The sequence below is a fragment of the Muntiacus reevesi genome, chromosome 15, assembly GCF_963930625.1.
Source record: "Muntiacus reevesi chromosome 15, mMunRee1.1, whole genome shotgun sequence".
Classification (NCBI taxonomy): domain Eukaryota; kingdom Metazoa; phylum Chordata; class Mammalia; order Artiodactyla; family Cervidae; genus Muntiacus; species Muntiacus reevesi.
The window spans coordinates 13,611,233-13,632,579 of record NC_089263.1 but is presented as its reverse complement, the minus strand read 5'-3'; the positions used below and the strand labels follow the sequence as shown (position 1 = coordinate 13,632,579).

The 21,347-nt window shown below is 46.2% G+C and overlaps 1 protein-coding gene across 2 annotated transcripts in view; it reads left to right on the top strand.

The window, feature by feature from the left end:
- The window catches only part of SLCO3A1 (solute carrier organic anion transporter family member 3A1), a 366,445-nt gene that overhangs the window by 302,539 nt on the left and 42,559 nt on the right, over nucleotides 1–21,347 (top strand). For both annotated transcript variants that reach the window (XM_065906257.1, XM_065906256.1), the window contains exon 5: nucleotides 16,832–16,996. In XM_065906257.1, the coding sequence (XP_065762329.1) occupies nucleotides 16,832–16,996 (165 nt within the window). The remainder of the gene's footprint in view (nucleotides 1–16,831; nucleotides 16,997–21,347) is intronic.

Below are 21,347 nucleotides of genomic sequence, written 5' to 3'. Positions count from 1 at the left end.
TTCATGGGAAGGACTGATGCTGAAGCTGAAACTCCAATACTTTGGCTACCTCATGCGAAGAGTTGACTCATTGGAAAAGACCCTAATGCTGGGAAGGATTGGGGGCAGGAGGAGAGGTGCCGACAGAGGATGAGGTGGCTGGATGGCATCACCGACTCAATGGACATGGGTTTGGGTAGACTGGGAGTTGGTGATGGACAGGGAGGCCTGGCATGCTGTGATTCATGGGGTCGCAAAGAGTCAGACACAACTGCTCGACTGAACTGAACTGGAATTCCATCACCTCCACTAGCTTTGTTCCTAGTAATGTTCCTAAGGCCCACTTGACTTCACACTCCAAGATGTCTGGCTGTATGTGAGTGATCACACATCATGGTTATCTGGGTCATAAAGATCTTTTTGTACAGTTCTTCTACGTGCAGTTCTTCTTGCCACCTGTTCTTAATATCTTCTGCTTCTGTTAGGTCCATACCATTTCCGTCCTTTTTTGAGCCCATCTTTGCATGAAATGGTCCCTTGGTATCTCTAATTATCTTGAGGAGATCTCTAGTCTTTCCTATTCTTTTGTTTGCCTCTATTTCTTTGCCTTGTTCTCTTAGGAAGTCTTTCTTATCTCTCTTTGCTATTCTTTGAAACTCTGCATACAGATGGGTATTTCTTTTTCTCCTTTGCCTTTCACTTCTCATCTTTTCTTAGCAGTTTGCCTGACATGTATTAATAGGTGATGGGGTTGAATGAATGAATGAGTAAATAAAGGAACACTTTCTTGCCAATGTGCACGTGTGTGCATGTGCACACACACGTACAGACAATAGCAGTTAATGTTTGTTTTCCATACACTATCATTTAATCCTCCCAGCCCCATGAGAATCCCTCCCAGCCCCAAGTGGTATACTATACCATTTAACAGACAAGGAAATTAAAGCTTACATTTGGAAAGAAAAGGCTGTGGGAGCCGTGGGAGGGCCTCAGTGCCTATCTTCTCTTTAAAAAAATTTTTTTATTAATCATTTATTTATTTACTTGGCTGCCTCGGGTATTAGTTGCAGCATGCGGGATCTTCTGTTGTGGTGTATAGACTCACTAATTGTGGTGTGCAGGCTTAGTTGATCCAATGGATATAAGATCTTAGTTCCCCAACCAGGGATCGAACCTATGTCCCCTGCATTGTGGGGAAGATTCTTAACCATTGGACCACTAGGGAAGTCCCAGGGCCCGACTTCTTGACCTTTGGACAATAAACAGGCCCTCTGTGAAGACAAAAGTGGCATCAGTGGGTCCTAAGTGACTTTTCAACTGTGTGTACCAAAACTGTGGCTCAGTCGTGAAGTGAAAGTCGCTCAGTCGCGTCTGACTCTTTCAGACCCCATGGACGATATAGTCTATGGAATTCTCCAGGCCAGAGTACTGGAGCAGGTAGCCGTTCCCTTCTGCAGGGGATCTCCCCAACCCAGAGATCCAACCCAGGTCTCCCACATTGCAGGCAGATTCTTTACCGTCTGAGCCACCAGGGAAGCCCATGTCTACTTGCTCCCTCTCCAACAGAGAAACTGCAGAGCCCGACTCTAGAGGACCTTCATTTTTAGGGGAATGAAATCTGCCCGAGTTGATACCTTCCATAGCCCTCTCCCCACTCATACCCCTAATGCCGTCCATCACCAGGTTCTGTTGACTTTGGCACTTAAATATCTCTCAGACATCCTGCGCATGGTCTCTCACGCTCCAGTCTGTCCTCAGCCCTCCAAGCTGTCAGCCACCCTAGGATGTGTGCACAATGCATCTATTCCCAATGGACAGAGGCTGAGCCCTTGACATGCCACCAGCCCCATGAGGCTCTGCCCCCCCAGGTTCTTCCCACACATGCCGCCCTGTTCCCGCCACACCAGCCTCACCTCTCCAGCCTCCTTTTGGTCCTCTGTATCCCCAGGATCCCTCGCTCCCAGGACTTTGCACTTGCTGTTCCCATTCCGGGGATTCTGATCCCATCTTCAGACGTCAGCTCACACATCATTTCCCCGAGGACGTTTTCCTGACACCCCCTAGGGCACCCCATCCACGGCATGTTGCTGTCTGTGTCATGCTCAGAGTGTGACCTTTGTAGGTGTTATCACCTCCCCCGGAAGCTCCATGAGGCAGGAACCACATCTCTTTGCCCACGCCCTTGTACTGAGTTGGCCAAAAAGTTCATTCAGGTTTTTCCCTAAGATGTTACAGAAAACCCTGACAGACTTTTTGGCCAACCCAGTACGTGGCTGGTGCTCAGTACCCATCTGATAAACGATGGGTTAAGTGCACGGGAAAGGCTCTGCTGCTGGGATAGGTTGAAGGCAGAAGGAGAAGAGGGAGACAGCGGATGAGATGGTTGGATGACATCTCCGATTCCATGGACGTGAACTTGGGCAAACTCCAGGAGATGGTGAGGGCCAGGGAGGGCTGGCATGCTGCAGTCCACGGGATTGCCAAGAGCCAGACACGACTGAGTGACTGAAAACAACACGTGGAGGGCTGGACAGGCACTGCCCGGCTCAGCACCGTTTGCTGCTGCTCCCAAAGCCGCCGTCGCCCACAGCCCCTCCCAGGGTTTGGGCCTGTGTTGGACGCACTCACAGACGCTGGCTGGTGGAGCTGTAGGGTAAGGGAGTTAGAGAAGGCGAGGTTTGGAAAAAGAACGAGCGCGACACTTTACAGGAAGAGATCACCTTTAATGAGGCGAGAAGGGGCGGCAGTCAGATTAGCGAGCTGCTGCCCTAACCCAAGAAAAGAGTAAGTATATACAGGCATGTGTGTGGAAAGCTACTGTCTTAAGGGGGCCTGTTCTTCTCCACGGTTGTTCCTAGTAGTTATCTCTTAAATGGCTGGGGCAAGGAATTCTGCCTGGGAGCTGGGCATAATCAACCTTCATGTCCATTTTTCCTGCCGGTGGGAGAGTTCTTAGTTTTGCATAGAATGGTGCTATTCTGAGCCGTTTAATTTCCCTCCAGGAGCAGGAGCTCCACCTGGGCTGAGTGTCGTGGCTGGCTCCCAGGTGACCTTCCTATGCATGGAGGAGACTCTGTTCCTAACTCTGAATCAGGGAGCCTGCCGGCCCAGCAGCTCCGCTGACCTGCCCTGTGCCTTTGGGTGCAGGTCTTGGCTTGCCCGTCTTCCTGGCAGGTGTCTTGCTGTTCGGGCAGAGTGCATCCTCACCGGCCCCCACCCCTGCACTTCCCACTCTTCCTTGGGGGCCCCAAGCTCGTTCGTTCAGCCCCGGGACCCAGTTCATGCCTCCAGCTTTGGCTTCTCTGCCAAGCCGCCTGCATCGTCTGAGCCAGCAGTCGGCTCCTGCTACATCTTTCCTAATTAGAGGCCTGTGCCTTGCAGCATAACGTTATTGTGAGGAGCCTAGTGATCTGCGAGTCCTTGTTCCGCAGGCTGAATGGCTGAGTGTTTTTTATCATGCGATTTGTCTTCTGAGCTGTGCTCCCCCATCATGCAGATTTCCCGTTAGAGTCTTCTTTCTTGATTCCATGGCCCAGGAAACCGTCTGCGTTCCCAACCTCTTGGAATCCTGTGCCAGGCTGTGGTTCCGATGTAGTCGTGTCAGAGGAGTTGTTTTTACAGGTCCCCAGGGGCCGGACTGGTCAATGGTGTCATTGTGTTTGTATCGTCTTTGATGGAGGACACACAGGGGGTTATGTCTGTTATTCAGCCACAGCTCCCCATCTCAAGTGATTTCAACAAAGTTCCTGAAATGAGCATAGGTGAGGGCACCTGGAACCACGCCTGGTTCACTGTGGATGCCCCTCGTGCTTTTGGAAAGAAGGGAAGGAGGGAGGGAATAACTAGAAGACAACATTTCCCAGTGGGGGCTCCTTGGAAGGCGAATCCTCTGAAATGCCCAAGGAAGTACAGTTCAGCAACAAAACTGGGAGGAGTGGTTCCATGGGTAAATAAGTTGGGAAACTGTATGCTGTGATGCTCTTGGAGATTCATAGACTGTGTCTGTGTTAAAGGCTCTGAGAAGGCCAGCTGTGAGGAAAGCTGGCTGACTTTGTTTATTATACATTTCTCAGACTTCTGTGATCCCGGGACTCTTTTATTCAGGTCAGCTCTTTAGGCAGTTGTGAAGTGTTGCCACAGTACAGGCTCAAAGGTGGCGAGGATTATGGGAGGTTCGAAGGGATGCCGTGAGGACCCCAGAGGAAGGATTCGAAAACAGGTGCGTGAAGGATGCAGCATTTCTGCCTGATCTGGAAGGATGAGCAGGATACCCATGGGTGGAGGGGAGAGGAGGGGCTTCTGGGCTGGGATGCCCGAGATGTGCATGGTTTGGGGAATAGGATTTAGAGAAGATCATGCTAGAAGACAGGCTGCTCTCAGCTCCCACACCCAGCTGAGTTCCTAGTATCCAAAGCTGCCCAGTAAGTCTTTGGTAAAGTTATGAATGAATTATTGAGGGTCTTCTCATTGCCCTCTAGTGAGACTAGACTTTATTTTATGAGCCCTTGTTTCCCAACAAGGGATTTGTGTCATTGTCACTTGTGGGCTTTCTTTTTTTTAAATAAAGCAGATAAAACTTATTTTAAAATGAAAATCTCAGAAATGAGATGCTAGTATTCAAAAAAGGAGTTAATAAAAGAAAAAAAATATTTTAGAAATGAAAAAAAAATGCTGTGGACTTTTCTTGAAACACACATATGCAGGATCCCCATCCCTACAAATGATTCTCTGAGTCTACAGTGGGGAAGGGGGCTGTGGGAGAGGTGATTCAGGCATCTGAATATCTTGAAAGCTTCCCAGGAGATTCTAAGTGAGCTCCCAGTTAAAAAACAAGTGTCAGAGCTGAGGGAGGTCCCTTAGGGGGTCTATACCAGGGGATAACTTCCCTGGCCGTTGCATATAAGATAAAATGGGGGAGGTGACCTACTGATGAAATAAGGTTGGGAGTGTGTGACATGACTCTTTGATATTTACACCAGCATTTTAAAAATGCTGAAGCAGCCTGCTGTAATGCCAGCACTTCCAGAAGTAGCATTAGAAAGTTTAGAGATAGGTATGTATGTATGTCAGCTTGAGTGTTTGGCTTCATCATCTTTTCTAGACACTGCTGTTTCTCTTTTCAGACTTCCCAGGAATGAACTCTCCCATGGTTAGTGGTTTGTTTGTTTTTTCCTATTTTTTGGAGGCTTTTTTATTATTATTATTATTTTGGTATTGCTTTTGTTGTTGTTGTTTTCTTTCTTTCTTTCTTTATTTTAGAATTGCATATTTTTTATTTGGTTAGTTTTGCTGTGCCACATGAAATGTGGGCTCTTCTTTGATGAGGGATTGAACCTGAGCCCCCTGCACTGGGAGCGTGGAGTCTTAACCACTGGACCGCCAGGGAAGTTCCTCGTTAGTGTTTTTGTGAATGCCAAATGAAGTCTCCCTGGCCACCACTGGGATGTGGTAGCCTGCTCCCAGAGAAGGTTCTAGAGAAGGCTAGCGTGAAGTTATAAAAACGTCTTGTTTGCTTACTAAGAACTCTTGATTTCCATAGTCGTTTTCTCTCTGCTGCCATCATGGAAAGATGTAACATTTGGGGCTGAATGAGAGCCTGCTGCATCCCAAGCTCCTTTCTCCACCTCCCAATCCTGTGGAGATCATGTTTCCGACTTCACACTCCTGATGCTGAGAAATGACTAGGGTGGCCCCAGTTAGGAACTTGCAGGCTTGCAGACGCTAAGCATTCTTTTGTGGACTCGTTGTTCTTGTTTTAAACCAGCTAATGGACAACTACGCTGCTCCTCCTTGGAGGGGCTGTAAGGAACTGGTGATCTTTAAAGAATCAGTGGAACTATTGGGTTCTGGGTTGCCCTAACTGATCCATACCCGTCTGACACTTGGGTTTCACTTTAGATGCTCAGTTCCTGTGTGGATGGTTTTTTCTTTTTTTAATTAATTTATTTTTAATTGAAGGGTAATTGCTCTACAATATTGTGTTTGTCTCTGCCATGCGTCAACATGAACGCATGTCCCCTCCGTCTTGAGCCTCCCACCCCATCCCACCCCTCTAGGTTGTCACAGAGTCCTAGTTTGAGTTCCCTTAGTCAGACAGCAAATTCCCATTGACTACCTATTTTACACATGGTAGTGTATATGTTTCCATGGTAATCTCTCCGTTCATCCCACCCTCTCCCCCCACCCCATGTCCACAACTCTGTTCCTTATGTCTGCATCTCCATTGCTGCCTTGCAAATAGGTTCGTCAGTACCATCTTTCTAGTTTCCATATATATATTAAAATACGGTATTTGTTTTTTTTCTTTCTGACTCACTTCACTCTGTATAATAGGCTCCAGGTTCATCCACCTCATCAGAACTGACTCAGGCACATTCCTTGTTATGGCTGAGTAATATTCCGTTGTGTATATGTACCACAGCTTCTTTATCCCTTCATCTGTTGATGGACATTTACGTTGCTTCCATGTCCTAGCTGTTTGTGCTGATGGTTTCTTGCCTGTTCACTCAAACTATCACCTTCTCTAACAAAGGAGGTGTTACCATCTGCCTATTAGCTCTCTGAAGATGGGCCGACAGAAGCCTGGTGGTTACTGCTCTCAAAGTTGGCCGTGAGAGGGTGCTAGAAGCTCCCCTGGGTCCCCAGAGCAGAGATTAGGGGATGGATCCTCTGTAGTGATGAGACCACAGTGGGCCCAAGGCTGCCAGTCTGGGGCCAAGTGTATGGTAGGTGCTCATTTCCAGAAGACTAATCAGCTCCATGGGCCTCGCCTCCCACCAGGATTTCCTCCTCCCCTACTTACCTAAGGGATGGATTGGGCACCCCCAGAATCAGTGATAGAAATGACTGTATTAACTAAGATCCCCACTTCCTTCACAGCCCATGAACCTGTGGAATATGGTGTGATCATAAATTAGTCTGTATCCACAGTTAATGTTCCTTAAGAGACTATGACAGTTCCCTTTCAAGGCTATGCAGTTCATTTGTTTCTTCATTGGGTTCTTTCATCTACCTTCTATGTATTAAGTATCTGCTCTTACCAGGCCTGCAATGCAGGAGACCCCAGTTCAGTTCCTGGGTCGGGAAGATCCCCTGGAGAAAGGATAGGCTACCCACTCCAGTATTCTTGGACTTCCCTTGTGACTCAGCTGGTAAAGAATCCACTTGCAATGCAGGAGACCTGGATTTGAACCCTGGTTTGGGAAGATTCCCCGGAGAAGGGAAAGGCTACCTACTCCAGTATTTTGTCCTGGAGAATTCCACAGACTGAGTAGTCCATGCGGTTGCAAAGAATTGGACACGACTGAGCAACTTTCACTTCCTCTTACTGGGCACGATGCCCACCTCTGGGGTTGGAGCTGCTCTATCTCTGCTCAACCCAAGAGCACTGGCTCCTCTTGGGGGACAGACAGGAGGACCCATACAATGGCATCCAGTGGGGCTGGTGGCACTGGGATGACAGGCTGTCCTGGGCATGTGCGAACCAGCTTGGCGTCTGGTGAACATTCACGCTGCCCCATGAAGCTTCATTTTTCTCAGGATTCACTCATCCTTTGCATTGCTCTTATGCCTCCATGATGGTGTTTTTCCACATTGCCATTATTTCTTCCATCCACTTTCATTTTTTTTTTTTGGTCATGACTTGAGTACTGTTGTTTACCTCACCCAGATCCCCCCATCTCTCTTCTCTTCTGCTCGTGGGTCTCCTATGTTGGGAAGCACTTCATGGTGGCTCACCTTTGAGGAAAATACTGTCCTGTTGACTTGAGTCCCCACCCAGAAACCTGACAATTTAAAGATGAGTCCCAGAGGGCAGGCAGAATTGAGTTCAAATCCACCCTCCTTCACCTCTTGGTTTTGCATTCTGGGATGTAGATGGTTGGGTTTCAGCCTCTCAAGGGAGCACTGGTTTCCTTGAGTCCAAGAAGAGGATGGCAAGACCACCCCCAAGTGTAATAGTTGTGAGAGTTAAAAAGAAACCTCACCACAGTGCCCATTCAACACTGGTTGCCAGGCAGGTGTCGGCTGTCACTGTCACAATTCCTGGGCAGTGGCATAGACTGGCCCCATCTCCCCTCTTGGGGAATGTTAGCCATGCTCTATTGACAGCAGTGTTATAAAAGAGAAAGTCAAGGCCAGTTTCAGTAGAGAGACTGAAGGCAGAGAGATCTGAGGGTCAAGGGTAGTGTAACTGAGCCCCCACAGTGAACACTCCTCAGGCTACCTGTAATTGCCAGGACAAGCTGTGGACAAGGACTTGTGCCTCCTGACCCCCTGACCCGCTGAACTGCCCTTTCTTTCTGGAAAGCCCTTTTCCTCCAAGAGCTCCCCTCACCTTCCCCAGGCTCTTCCCCTCTCTGTTGAAGCACCACGTCTGATCCCACAGGCATTCCAGCAGTGAGTCTGAGGGCCTCCCAATGCAAGGGCTCTTTCCCTAATATAGCCAAGGATTATTTCTATTATTATTAATTATTATTAATTCCTATCAGACTCTCTTTTATTGAAGTATACCTGATGGCTCAGTGTGTACTGAGAATCTGCCTGCCAATGCAGGAGACGCAGGTTCGATCCCTGAATCGAGAAGATCCCCTGGAGGACATGGCAGCCCACTCTAATATTCTTATATAGGAAATCCTACGGATGGAGGAGCCTGGCAGACTGTAGTCCATAGGGTCACGAAAGAGTTGGACATGACTTAGCAACTAAATAACAGCAACAAATAGCTGATTTACAATATTCTGTTTCAGGTGTACACAGAAGTGATTCAGTTATGCACATATATGTGTATATCTATTCTTTTTTTTTCTATTCTTTTCCATTGTATTTGTTATAAGATATTGAAAATAGCTCCTTGTGCTATACAGTAAATCCTTACCAATAATCCTATCAGACTCTTTGCTGTATTCTAGAAGCACTGGGAAACATGCCTTTGTTTGTTTGTTTTGGCTGTTCCAGGTATTTGTTGTAGCACACAGGATCTTCAGTCTTTATTATGTCATGTTTGATCTAATTGCTGCATGCAAATTCTCTTAGTTGCAGCATGTGGGATCTAGTTCCATGACCAGAGATCAAACCCAGGCCCCCGGCATTGGGAGTGTGGAGTCTTAGTCCCTGGGCAACATGCTTTACAGGCAGCCAGTCTCATTTCATGTTTGTGGCAATCCATGGGATGGAGTGATGTACTCAGGTCACAGACCTACTCAGTCTTGAAGCCAGAGTTCTAATCCCAGTAACCCCGCTCCTTAGACCAGGTTCTTAGCCATCACTTTATGCAACCTCATTCAGTGAAGCCTTTTCTGTGGTACAGGCCTCTTCCATAGGCTCTCTAGTCCTTTCTTTCTTTCACCCCTCTGTCCTTCCTTTTCTGGGGCTCCCCAGGTGGCACTCGTTGTAAAGAACCCACCTGCCAATGCAGGAGATGTAAGAGATGCGGGTTCTATCCCTGGATCAGCAAGATCCCCTGGAGAGGACCACAGCCCAATCCAGTGTTCTTGCCTGGAGAATCCCATGGACAGAGGAGGCTAGTGGGCATGAGTCTCAAAATTATGTTCCTGGAATGACTGTTTTAGGTGCTCAGTCGTGTCCATCTTTGCAACTCCATGGACTGTAGCCCGCCAGGCTCCTCTGTCCACAGGATTCTCGAGGCAAGAATACTGGATTGGGTAGCCATTCCCTTCTTCAGGGGATCTTCCAGACTCAGGGTTTGAACTCAGGTCTCCTGCCTTGCAGGCAGGTCATTTACCGTCTCAGTTACCAGGGAAGCCCTCTTGGTAGGATTAAAATCCTCCCTTTACAGATGAGAAGACAGTGGTTACTTGTCTAGGGGAGCAAAGCAGAAACTCAAACCCTGGCACCTGCTGCCACACAGCCTGCTTATAACCACTGTGCCATTCTGGTCTGGGTTCTGAGAGGTGCTGATGTTGGCCTGAGGACTAAGCATGTACTCTGCCTCTGGTAACCAAAGTATAGCTTAATTAATAGAGTAAAGAAAAAAAAATTCCCAGTGTGCTTAGGAAAAATGGCCAGATGTGACACAACTAAGGGCTTAGTCCATGTTGTTTAAAAAGAGCAGTAGAAGAAAAGGGATGGGTGTGCATGCTAAGTCACTTCCGTCGTGTAAGCAGTTAGAAAGGTACTTGGCACACAAGACGTGTTCTGCCAGGGTTAATCCTCAGGACTTCTCCAAATCTGCCTTTCTCCCTCCTGCAGGACCCACAGATTTCTAGGAAACTCCATCCTAGAGCAGGGGGTCCCCAACCTCCAGGATCTAATGCCTGATGATCTGAGGTGGAGGTGATATGATAATAATTATAGAAATAAAGCACACAAAAATGTAATGTTCTTGAATCATCCTGAAACCATCCCCCCCACCCCAGGAAAAATTTGTCTTCTATGGATCTGGTACCTGGGACTACTGTCCTATAGGACTGCCTTCCCAAGCCTGTTCTTGTTGTTGTTCCGCTGCTAAGTTGGGTCTGATATTGTGTGACCGCATGGACTGCAGCACTCCAGGCTTCGCTGTCCTTCACTACGTCCCAGAGTTTGCTCAAATTCATGTCCATTGAATCGGTGAGGCCATCCAGCCATCTCATCCTCTGTCGCCTCTTTCTCCTCTTGCCCTCAATCTTTCCCAGCATCAAGGTCTTCTCCAGTGAGTCAGCTCCTCGCATCAGGTGGTCCAAGCCTAGCAGTGGAAAACTTGTTTTCCCTACAGATGGCTCCCCTGCCCCTCTTCCCAACTTTGCATCTTTCCGCCAGTAGCAGCACTCGGCTCCTGATGAGAGGTGAAAAGGTCTCCCCAGCTGTGACGCTGCATGATACAGGCCCACCTGCCTCCCATGCCAGCTCCCAGCTTCTGAGGCTAAATCAGAAGGTGGGAGGCAAATGGCTGCGGGAGTCTGTAGGTGTTTGGCAGCCTGGCGTGGCCCCGGTTCACCAGTCTAGGCCACCTCATTAGCAGCTGCCACCTTGGGAAGTTAAGAGTTTTTTGTGGACTTTAACAATCCATTTGCGTGAAAAAGCTTGGAAGTCTGGGATAGCCCTAAGATCAAGCTAATTAATACCCCTTAAGCTGGGGCTTTGGAGGGTAGGCTGAGCCTTTGAAATGGAATCTTCTTTGAGAGCACTACAGGTCATTGCAATAAAATCCAGAAGGGGAGGAAGAACCTAGGAGGAAAATAGCTGAACACGAGAGGAAGCTGTCATTTCTGGAGGCAAGTCAGTCAGGTAGACAGGGAAAAACGGTTGTCCTTTATGCAAATAAGTCCCACTCAGTCTTCCCTGGGCCTCCAGTCAGATAATTCTCAAGCTTAATGATTTTCACATCTAATCCAAGGCAAAATTAGTCATTCGATACTAAGACAAAAGCAGGCAGGCTCCTATCTTGACAAGAAATCCTTCCTACTGAAATGGAATTATCTCTGGAATAATTAAAATGCTTGCTGAAGTATGAAAGTGTTCCATTAGCTACAGTTGTCTTTGTTGAGAAGCACCCTCCTTGTCCCCAGATAAACCATGATGGCCATGATCAAGGAAAAGAAAATAGGAAGGCTGTGAAAAAGTTGGCTTAAAACTCAACATTCAAAAAACTAAGATCATGGCATCTGGTCCCATCACTTCATGGCAAATAGATGGGGAAACAATGGAAACAGTGACAGACTTTATTTTCTTGGGCTCCAAAATCACTGTGGGCAATAACTGCAGCCACTAAATTAAGACACTTGCTCCTTGGAAGTAAAGCTAGACTGAGTATTAAAAGGCAGAGACATCACTTTGCTGACAAAGATCTGTCTAGTTAAAGCTATGATCTTTCCAGTAGTCATGTGTGGATGTGAGACTTGGATCATAAAGAAGGTTGAGCACCAAAGAATTGATGTTTTCAAACTGTGGTGCTGGAGAAGGTGCTTTAGAGTCCCTTGGACTGCAAGGAGATCAAACCAGTCAATCTTAAAGGAAATCAGTCCTGAATATTCACTGAAAGGATAGACGCTGAAGCTCCAATACCTTGGTCACCTGATGTGTGGAGGGCCAACTCTTTGGAAAAGATCCTGATGCTGGGAAAGATTGAAGGCAGGAGGAGAAGGGGACAACAGAGGGTGAGATGATTGGATGGCATTGCTGACTCAATGGACATGAGTTTGAGCAAACTCCAGGAGATGGTGAAGGACAGGGAAGCCTGGTGTACTGCAGTGAATGAAGTCACAAAGAGTTGGACACAACTTTGCTAGTGAACAACAACAAATAGATAATGTGATCAATCTTGAATTCTCATTGGTGTCATTTTTGAGCCAGAGAACACAGTTGGATATTCATGGTGTCAGCTCAGTGGCAGTGTTATTTGTGGCTGTGGTGCTTTTTCTTTGGAAGTCCCCAGACCTAAAGAATCTTCACAGTAACAAGGAAAGTGACGCCTCCAATAAAAATATGGCAAAGGATGGTTTTCCTAGAATGTCACCAACCTGCCTACTGATTGTCAACAGTATTTCCAGAGTTTAGATATCTTAATGCCAAAAAGCTACAATGATGGAGCAACAGTGTTATTACCTGCCCAAACATGAACAGCTGGAGGCTTTCAAATTCATTTATTACAAGGAAGCACTGTTGGTTGTTCATGTAACCGATACTACTCTCTGTGAGGCTTGGCGCTTTGTGATATAATCAACCCATCCCTTGTCACAGATGCATTGTACCATCACAACGTGTTAAACCAGCCTTCACTCATTAGCAGTGATTTATGATGATGGAGTCTTAACATCCCAGGGGTTTTTGTTCATGAAGACATACACTTACCTCGTTACCTTCTGTTTATGCCCAGTGCATCCATCTTTTATATTTGTTAAACAGTGCACATTTTTAAACATTACACAATCAACATTGCTCTAAATATTTGTACAATACTTAATAATGTGGATTTAACAAAGGGAAATTTTCCAACATTTAAACATAGATTTTAAGTGTAACTTTCTCTAGACAGTTATTCACAATGACATTTTGAGGAAAAGATTATTATCAATGTTTGAAATCCTGTAAAAAATAAACAAAACTCACTCATAAAGGCCTGTGCACTTGCAATAAAGTAGGTATGTGGATAAAGCAGCTGTATGAATCCCATGGATTCAAAGTTGTTTTCCCATATCTTTATTCTTATTCATACTCTTTTTAAAGGGCTTCCCAGGTGGTCCTAGTGGTAAAGAGTCCACCTGCCAATGCAGGAGATGGAAGAGATGCAGGTTTGATCCCTGGGTGTGAAAGATCCCCTGGAGAAGGAAATGGCAACCCACTCCAGTACTCTTGCCTGAAGAATCCCACAGATGGAGGAACCTGGTAATCTACAGTCCATGGGATCGCAAAGAGTTGGACACGACTGAGTGACTTCACTTCCTTTCTTTCTTTCTTTCTTTCTAAGAAACTACTGCAGAACAGCTGAGGCCACCAGCTCTGGTTATTGTCTGATTGCTTCTCAACTGGAATATAGAATTGGATTTCTCAGTGCATGGTGATTCTGAGCCTCCAATCATTTGGCTCAGTCCATTCCAATAACTAAGTTTCTTTCATTATGTCAAAGACTGCTTAAGTCCCTATCTTATATATAGATTTTCATTTTTGAAACTTGGTATCTTTCCCAGAAATAATAAGTTTTAAGTTGTATGTATCTGCCAGTTTCTGACCCATTGTTCTGTCATTTTGATTAATTGAGTATGTCTGTTAACATTATTAAAAACTTATGTATCTCCTATTATTATTTTATTCTAATTAGTTGGGCCATTTAGAGGTTTTGTCTCCTAGGAGATGAGATTGAGCCTGTGTAATTAGCTCTCTTCTTTAGGACAGCTGGCTAATTCATCATCTTGGTGAGCAGTGCTAGACAAGGCTCACCTGCTTATTTTGTATGACCATGGGCCCTGATTGTTTTTTCCTAGACTTGGGGTGGTACCGTCTTCATCTGGGACTCTCTTTTACCTTTTTCTGTTCACACAGGTGGGATCAAGTATACCATGTGCCAAGTGTTCCACATTATTATGATTACAGGGGAACAGAGGTCCCCTAACTTGTCACTGATGTACCACTTTTACACATTTCTGCCTTATCTCCTTACCAGCTGTACCATTATTTACATGACTTCTCTTTAAGTAACTATAAATCTGTCTGTTTCTCTTCTAGTTGAAGCGAGCAGGATCTGCTCTTTATTGTGATACGGTGCTTGTCTCTTTGCAGAGCAAGGGCTCTAGAGCGTGGGCTCAGAAGTTATGGTACTTAGGTGCATAGGCTTAGTTGCTCCACAGTATGTGGGATCTTCCCAGACCAGGTATCAAACCCATGTCCCTTGCACTGGCAGGGGAATTCTTAACCACTGGACCACCAGGGAAGTCTTCAGTCTACTTGTTTTAACCTAGCATCATTTTAAGTTATTGTAGCCATGAAACCAAACACTTGATTTATCAGTTTTATTTTAGTTAACTTTTTTTTACTTAGTACACATCAAAATGATAGCATAAATATTGAAATTGTGGGTGTGTTCTGGTACCCCCAGGCTCCCTTGCATACTGCCAGGACGTGTCATAACTCCACAGCTGAGGAGATCTGGTCAAAGACCCTGTACCAAGGATTCTAATGGCTGAAAATATCCAAATAACATGATTACTTTCAAAGGATTTTAAGAATACCAAATCTCTCACTTGTGAAAGCACAGAATTAAAGTGAAATCCCGGTGGATTATGAAATCACATCCTTGAAAAACAGTATAATACAATCAGATTGAAATGAACCAGCTCAACAAAAACCTGCTTTAGTTCAATTGGTAATTAAAGTGGTACACAAGCCACAAAGTATTTTTGCCAACCATTAATCCTCATTTGAGCCCTGAGCACCAGGGCAGCTTCTGGGTTGCCTTGAGTGATAAGGAAAGGCCATTGGAGGAAGGAGGAACAGATGGAGCAAAGATCTGGGACCAGCGCATCCTAAAGGAGGGAAGACCCCCCGCCCCCCGTGCACAGACCTGGGTGGGGAGGACCAGGTCCAGCTGGGGTGGGGCCAGAGCGAGGATGGAGCGTGATCAGAAGTGTGATCAGACAGCCGAGGGGCAGACCGTGGGCCACCGTGCCACGTGTGGATTTGGGCCATTCTGGAGTTCTGAATGGGAAAATGATTAGAGCTGGCCCCATTGGCTACTGTATAGGGAAGGGCTGTAATGCATCAAGAGTAAAAGTAGTAAAAAAGACTCCGGTCTCCCCAAGTGAGTGATCATGGAAGCTTGGCCAGGTACCTATGGTTGTGAGAAGGAATGGCGGGATAGAGGTTGGAGATAGATACACACACACACACACACACACACACACACACACACACACACACATATGTGGATACACACACACATGCACATATATATGCATATACATATCCTGGGCTTCCCAGGTGGCATAGTAGTAAAGAATCTGCCTGCCATTGCAGGAGATGTAAGAGACTCAGGTTTGATTTCTGGGTCGGGAAGATCCACTGGAGTAGGAAATGGCAACCCACTCCACTACTCTTGCCTGGAAAATTCCGTGGATAGAGGAGCATGGGGTACTACAGTCCACGGGGTCGCAAAGAGTTGGACACGACTGAGTGACTAAGCAAACTTGAAACTATTAAGATTAAATATATCTTTAAAAGAATAGATACATGTATAACTGAATCACTTTGCTGTATACTTGAGACTAACACGGCATTTTAAATCAACTGTACTCCAATGTAAAATAAAACAAAGAGTTGTTAAAGATTATATTTTCTTAACACATCCAGTTATAAATATTTATCACAAATGTATTGATACATCCACTTTGTTGTCATTCAGTCACTAAATCATGTCCAACTCCTTGCAACCTCATGGACTGTAACACACCAGACTTCCCTGTTCATCACTATCTCCTGGAATTTACTCAAACTCAAGTCCACTGAGTCGGTGATGCCACCTAACCATCTCATCCTCTGTCATCCTTTTCTCCTCCTGCCTTCAATCTTTCTCAGCATCAGGGTCTTTTCCAATGAGTTGGCTCTTAGCATCAGGTAGCCAAAGTATTGGAGCTTCAACTTTAGCATCAGTCGTTCCAATGAATATTCAGGTTTAATTTCCTTTAGAATGGACTGGATTGATCTTTCTGTAATCCCAGGGACTCTCAAGAGTCTTCTCCAGGACCACAATTAGAAAGCATCAATTCTTCAGCATTCAGCATTCTTTATGGTCCAGCTCTCACATCCATACATGACTACTGGAAAAACCATGGCTTTGACTATATGGACCATGTCGGCAAAGTGATGTCTCTGCTTTTTAATATACTGTCTAAGTTTGTCATAGCTTTTCTTCCAAGGAGCAAGCGTCTTTTAATTTCATGACTGCAGTTACCATCCACAGTGATTTCAGAGCCCAAGAAAATAAAATATAATGTATCTATATATAACTTAGATATATTAATAATACATTTATAATGTATTTATAATATATAATTAAGTTGTATTTTACCTTTTGAGAAACAAACCCCAAATGCCTCTTTCTATATGTTGGATAGAAATAAAAAATTTTGGATGGCTTATAAAATAGTGTTTCCAGCATGCTGTTAAAAAAAAAAAAGATATTGTGTGGTTTTTCCTGCTTTAGTTGTTTCCAGTTTAGTTGACAAAATATTAGCGTGTATTTTGAAGCCAGAGTTTTCACAATTATGACTGACTTACAGGTTATAGGCCTCAGCCTGAGCAGCCAGGTGCTATTTGCCGACTCCTGGTGCTGTTTCCTGGGATGGGTCAGAGTGCGGCCTCGGGGGCAGAAGGCCTGGAGTGTAGTGTCTATGACCTTGGTCCCCCGCTTCTCTCCCTGCAGTGATCCCGAAGGTCACGAAGCACCTGCTCTCAAACCCCGTGTTTACCTGTATCATCCTGGCCGCCTGCATGGAGATTGCAGTGGTGGCTGGCTTCGCTGCCTTCTTGGGAAAGTATCTGGAGCAGCAGTTTAACCTCACCACCTCTTCTGCCAACCAGCTGCTAGGTAAGTCTGTGTTACCCACCCGCCCCCACCCCACACTGGGAGGCCACCAGTGCTCCTAATACTATAAGCGTTGACTGAGACCAAACAGCCCAAACCGTGCTGCTCCTGCAGCAGAATATACATGTGGTGTGTGCAGAAGAATTTCAGAGTATTTTCTTGGAGTAAGATTTACCTGCTTGAATTAGTTGCTTGAAGTACGTGATAATAAAGAGCTAAAATATAAAATGTGCATAGGAAGCATTGTGACAGGCCAGGAAGTCCATAAATTGGTGTAAACTGTAGAATTAGGGGGAAGATGTGATGAACAAAGAGGGGAATCAAGATGGATCTTAAAAGGTTAGTACTGAGTTGACCAAAAAGATCATTCTGTTCGTAAGATGTGATGGAGAAACCCAGATGAACTTTTTGGCCAACCCCATAGGGTTTGATCAGGAGCGTAAAAAAGCAAGAATATTCTTGGAAACATAAAACCCATGGTCAACAGATGTAGAGGTTAGAAGCCATTTGCTCCCCTCCATCCTTGTGCCCATGGCAGACATAACTAATGGATCATAACATTCCTTCTCCCAAGCTTAAGTGTGGCCTTACCAATCTTCTAAACAATAAACCACAGACATCTGCCTCCAGTCCTTTGGAGGTGGCCTGCTAAAGAGAACCAGTTTCCACTCATGAGAAGCAGGATTACTTATACCTGATAAGGAAAGTGATCTCATAACACAACAAGGAGAGAGAAGGGTCAAGAATGACTTCAGATTTCTGACTTAGACAGGGGGTGGTACCGTTTGTGAAGCCTGAAAGTAGCAGTAAAGAATCAGATCTGTAGGGAAGGCTGCGAGTTCAGACGTGAAGTTGCTGAGTGTGAGATGGCCATGATGTATCCACATGATGTCCTGTGTGTGGTTGAGGACTGGAGGAGGAGATGTGGATCGCATCAGTGTGTGCATGGTCATTGAGGACACAGGAATGGAATTTACAGAAGGAAAATGTATAGAAATAGAAAAGTGAAACACCAGCCATGGAGAAACAGAGGAAGCCATAGAGGCAACTCCTGAAAGAAACTCGTGAATCGCAGGGTGTCAAGGAAGAGATGATTCCAAGAAAGAAGCCATCAGCAGTGAGAGTGTCCGTGTGTGATGCAACCTCACATGCCTTGGGTCCCTTCAACAAGCAGGCTGTCTTCCAGCCTATGTCAGGGCTGTGTCCCTGAAGCTGCAGCACGTGAGCCCATGTAGTGGTGTGAGGAGCAGCCCACAGGAGGGAAGGAATAACCAGTGACTGCAGGACACTTTGCCAAGCTTAGCGGTGGGAGGAAAGAGTGGAGACATGGTGGGTGATGTGTGTTGCCATCAAGTGATTGGAGTAATGGTCCTGTTGCTAAGAGACAGTTGCTGTTGTGGCAGGAAGGACTTGAACAGGTGTCTAAGCAGAGGGGAAAGAGCCAGCAGAGGTGATGTGTGGAAAAGAGAGGGAATGTGATGGACAGCCTTTGATGGAAGAGCTCATCTGTTTCAGAAAGTGCAGAGACGAAAAGAGACATGAGGATGACCCCCAAGAATGTGACAAGTCCAGTCTGGAAGTTGAGAACACTCCTGCCCCATGGAATTATCTTTTGTTAAGTAGGAGTAGATCATGTCCTGAGAGGAATGGCAAGGTGATATTTTTCTGATCTTCTCCTTCAGTGTTTCTTTCACAAAATGGCCAGTAAACCCATGTGAGGGTGCTGACCCAACATGAGTCACCAGGAAAACACATGTGAACAATGAAATGCTAGTCCACGTCCACCAGACTGATAGCAGCAAGTGTCAGTGATGAGGTGGAGCCACTGGAACTCTCCTTTGATGCTGGTGGGTTGCACAGAGGTACAAGCGCTTGGGAAGAATTCTTTGGCAGTGCCTACGGAAGCTGAAAGAGTATACTAACTCTGGCATCCAGCATTCCACTTCTGGGCATAAATCCAACAGAAATGAGTGTTTAGGTCCACTTATTTATATATGCTTAGGTAACAGTAGGGCTTCCCTTATAGCTCCCTTGGGAAAGAATCTGCCTTCAATGCAGGAGACCTGGGTTCAATTCCTGGGTTGGGAAGATCCCCTGGAGAACGAAATGACAACCCACTCCAGTATTCTTCCCTGGAGAATCTCGTGGACAGAGGAGCCTGGCGGGTGACAGTCCATGGGGTCACAATAATCAAACATGACTTCACGACTAAACCTATATATGCACATAGGTAACAGTATCTAAAACAGCCTTATGCATAAACCCCCAAACTGGAAACAGTCTGGATATCTATCAGTTAGTAGAATGGGTAAATAAATTATAGAATATTCATACAGTGGACTGCCACACAGCATAAGAAAGCAAGAACTTATATGTATATCTCAATGTGGATGGATCTGTCCAAAGACGTCAGACTCAGAGAGTCATATTATTAAGAGTTAGAGGAAAGGTTGGACTTCCCTGGTGGTACAGTGGATAAGAATCCGCCTGCAGATGCAGGGGATCCGGGTTCAATCCCTGGTCCAGGACGATTGCACATGCCGTGAAGCAGCTTTAAGCCCGTGCACCACAACTACTGAGGCCAAACTCTGGAGCCTCAGAGCCACAAGCACTGAAACCTGTGATCTGCTGCAAGAGGAGCCCCTGCAGTGAGAAGCCCGTGCACCGCAGCTCGGGAGCAGCCTCCCACTCTCTGCGACTAGAGAACGGCCGCACAGCAGTGAAGACCCGGTGCAACCAAAAATAAGGAAAATAAACACTTTTTTTAATGGAAAAATTAATTAAAGTAATAGAGGCCAGAATGATAGTTACTCTTGGACTTTGGGAGAATGAGGACAGCAGGGAAGCCCTGATGTGCTGGAAATGTTTTAGTACGGGGGTGTGTACAGACGCAACAAGTCACCGGTGTCCCCTTAATCTTGTGCACGTCACAGAACATAAGGTATTGAGTTTAAAAAAAAAAATTTAAAACCCTACCAACAAGGATGTGGCCAGACCCCAGCACCTCTCCCTGGGGGCTGCCAGAGCAGCACAAGGCTGGTGTTTTTCTTTTCCTCACTAACTCTTTACCACCCACTCTTTTATAAGCATTTTTTTTCCAAGAGATATTAGCAAAATGCAGTCAGCCCTTAGTACCCATCTGACAGAGATAGGGTAAAAAGTGTCTCTGTAATTAAAGCTATAACTTCTCCGTTACACCTACGATCTCTCAGGTTTAGCCCTCCAGCACCCAAAGACTTTCTCTCTCACTTCCTGATTTCTTGACTGCCGCTTCTTACATTTTGATTACATTTGCTTCAAAGTTGGGGCTCTGTTCTAGTTCAGAACAGATTCCTAAAGTTTCCTACCAACAAATCAATAGTCTTCAGGGCGGAAGGCAAAAATCAATCTCGCTTTCCTGCATCTGTCTCTGTCTCAGTGACTCTGTTAGAGGACTTGGCCTGGGGAGAGGCAGCCTGGTGGCCATCTGTCGGTCTGTCCATCTGTCTGGCAGTCCAGGCAGGTAGGACATATGCCCTCTCCCTGTGCCCTGCCCGTGGCATCATGCTGTCGTGCTGTCTGGAGGGTTGGCTGCAGGAGGGGCTGACGGGGGGCCCTGAGGGGACAGAGAGAGGCCACGGAAGCCTAAGGCTAGACTTGCGTCCCAGAGGCCTTCATCAGTAGCTCCCACAGACCTAGGGGACGAGCCCCCTGCCGTCAGCCCGGGCCATCAGTGCTGTCTCTGGGCCACCCACGAATTCATCAGTAGATGGGGCAGAGTTCCTAAAAAGAGCAGCACAGATGATTAAGGACTGATGGCCTTGATTTATGCATGAAGATAAGAAGGACTCAATCTGCATAGGTTAATGTAATGAGGATGGAGTTTTCAGGGAAGTTCTGATAACCGCCTGCATGCTAAGGCTTCATACACATTAGGGAGGGAGAGGGGAAGTGGATGATGGCTTGGAGAGAAGGTGCCCAAAGCCTGTTATTGCCATAGTTACCATCATCACCAGGGGCTGCTCCCCGCCGCCTTTGATGGAAAATGGAACGGAATGCAGCCTGCTCTCCGGGCGTGGGCTGTGGTCATCGGTGTTCACTGACACAGATCCAATCTGCTCACTCTTTTCGTTCATCCAGAAAATAGTTCCCAAGTGCCCACTCTGGGCTGGCCGCTGTGCTAGGCACAGGAAACCAGGGCTGAACAGGATGGAACCAGTCCTTGGGGAAACTGCATCTTAGGAGGGGGAGAGAGAACAAGAAACCAGAAATGTCCGAGGCAGCTTCACATAATGAGGAGAGAGCCATGTAAACAATAAAACACGGCAGGAAACAGTAAGGAGTCGCAGATGGGCTGCAGGATCGCTCTAGGCAG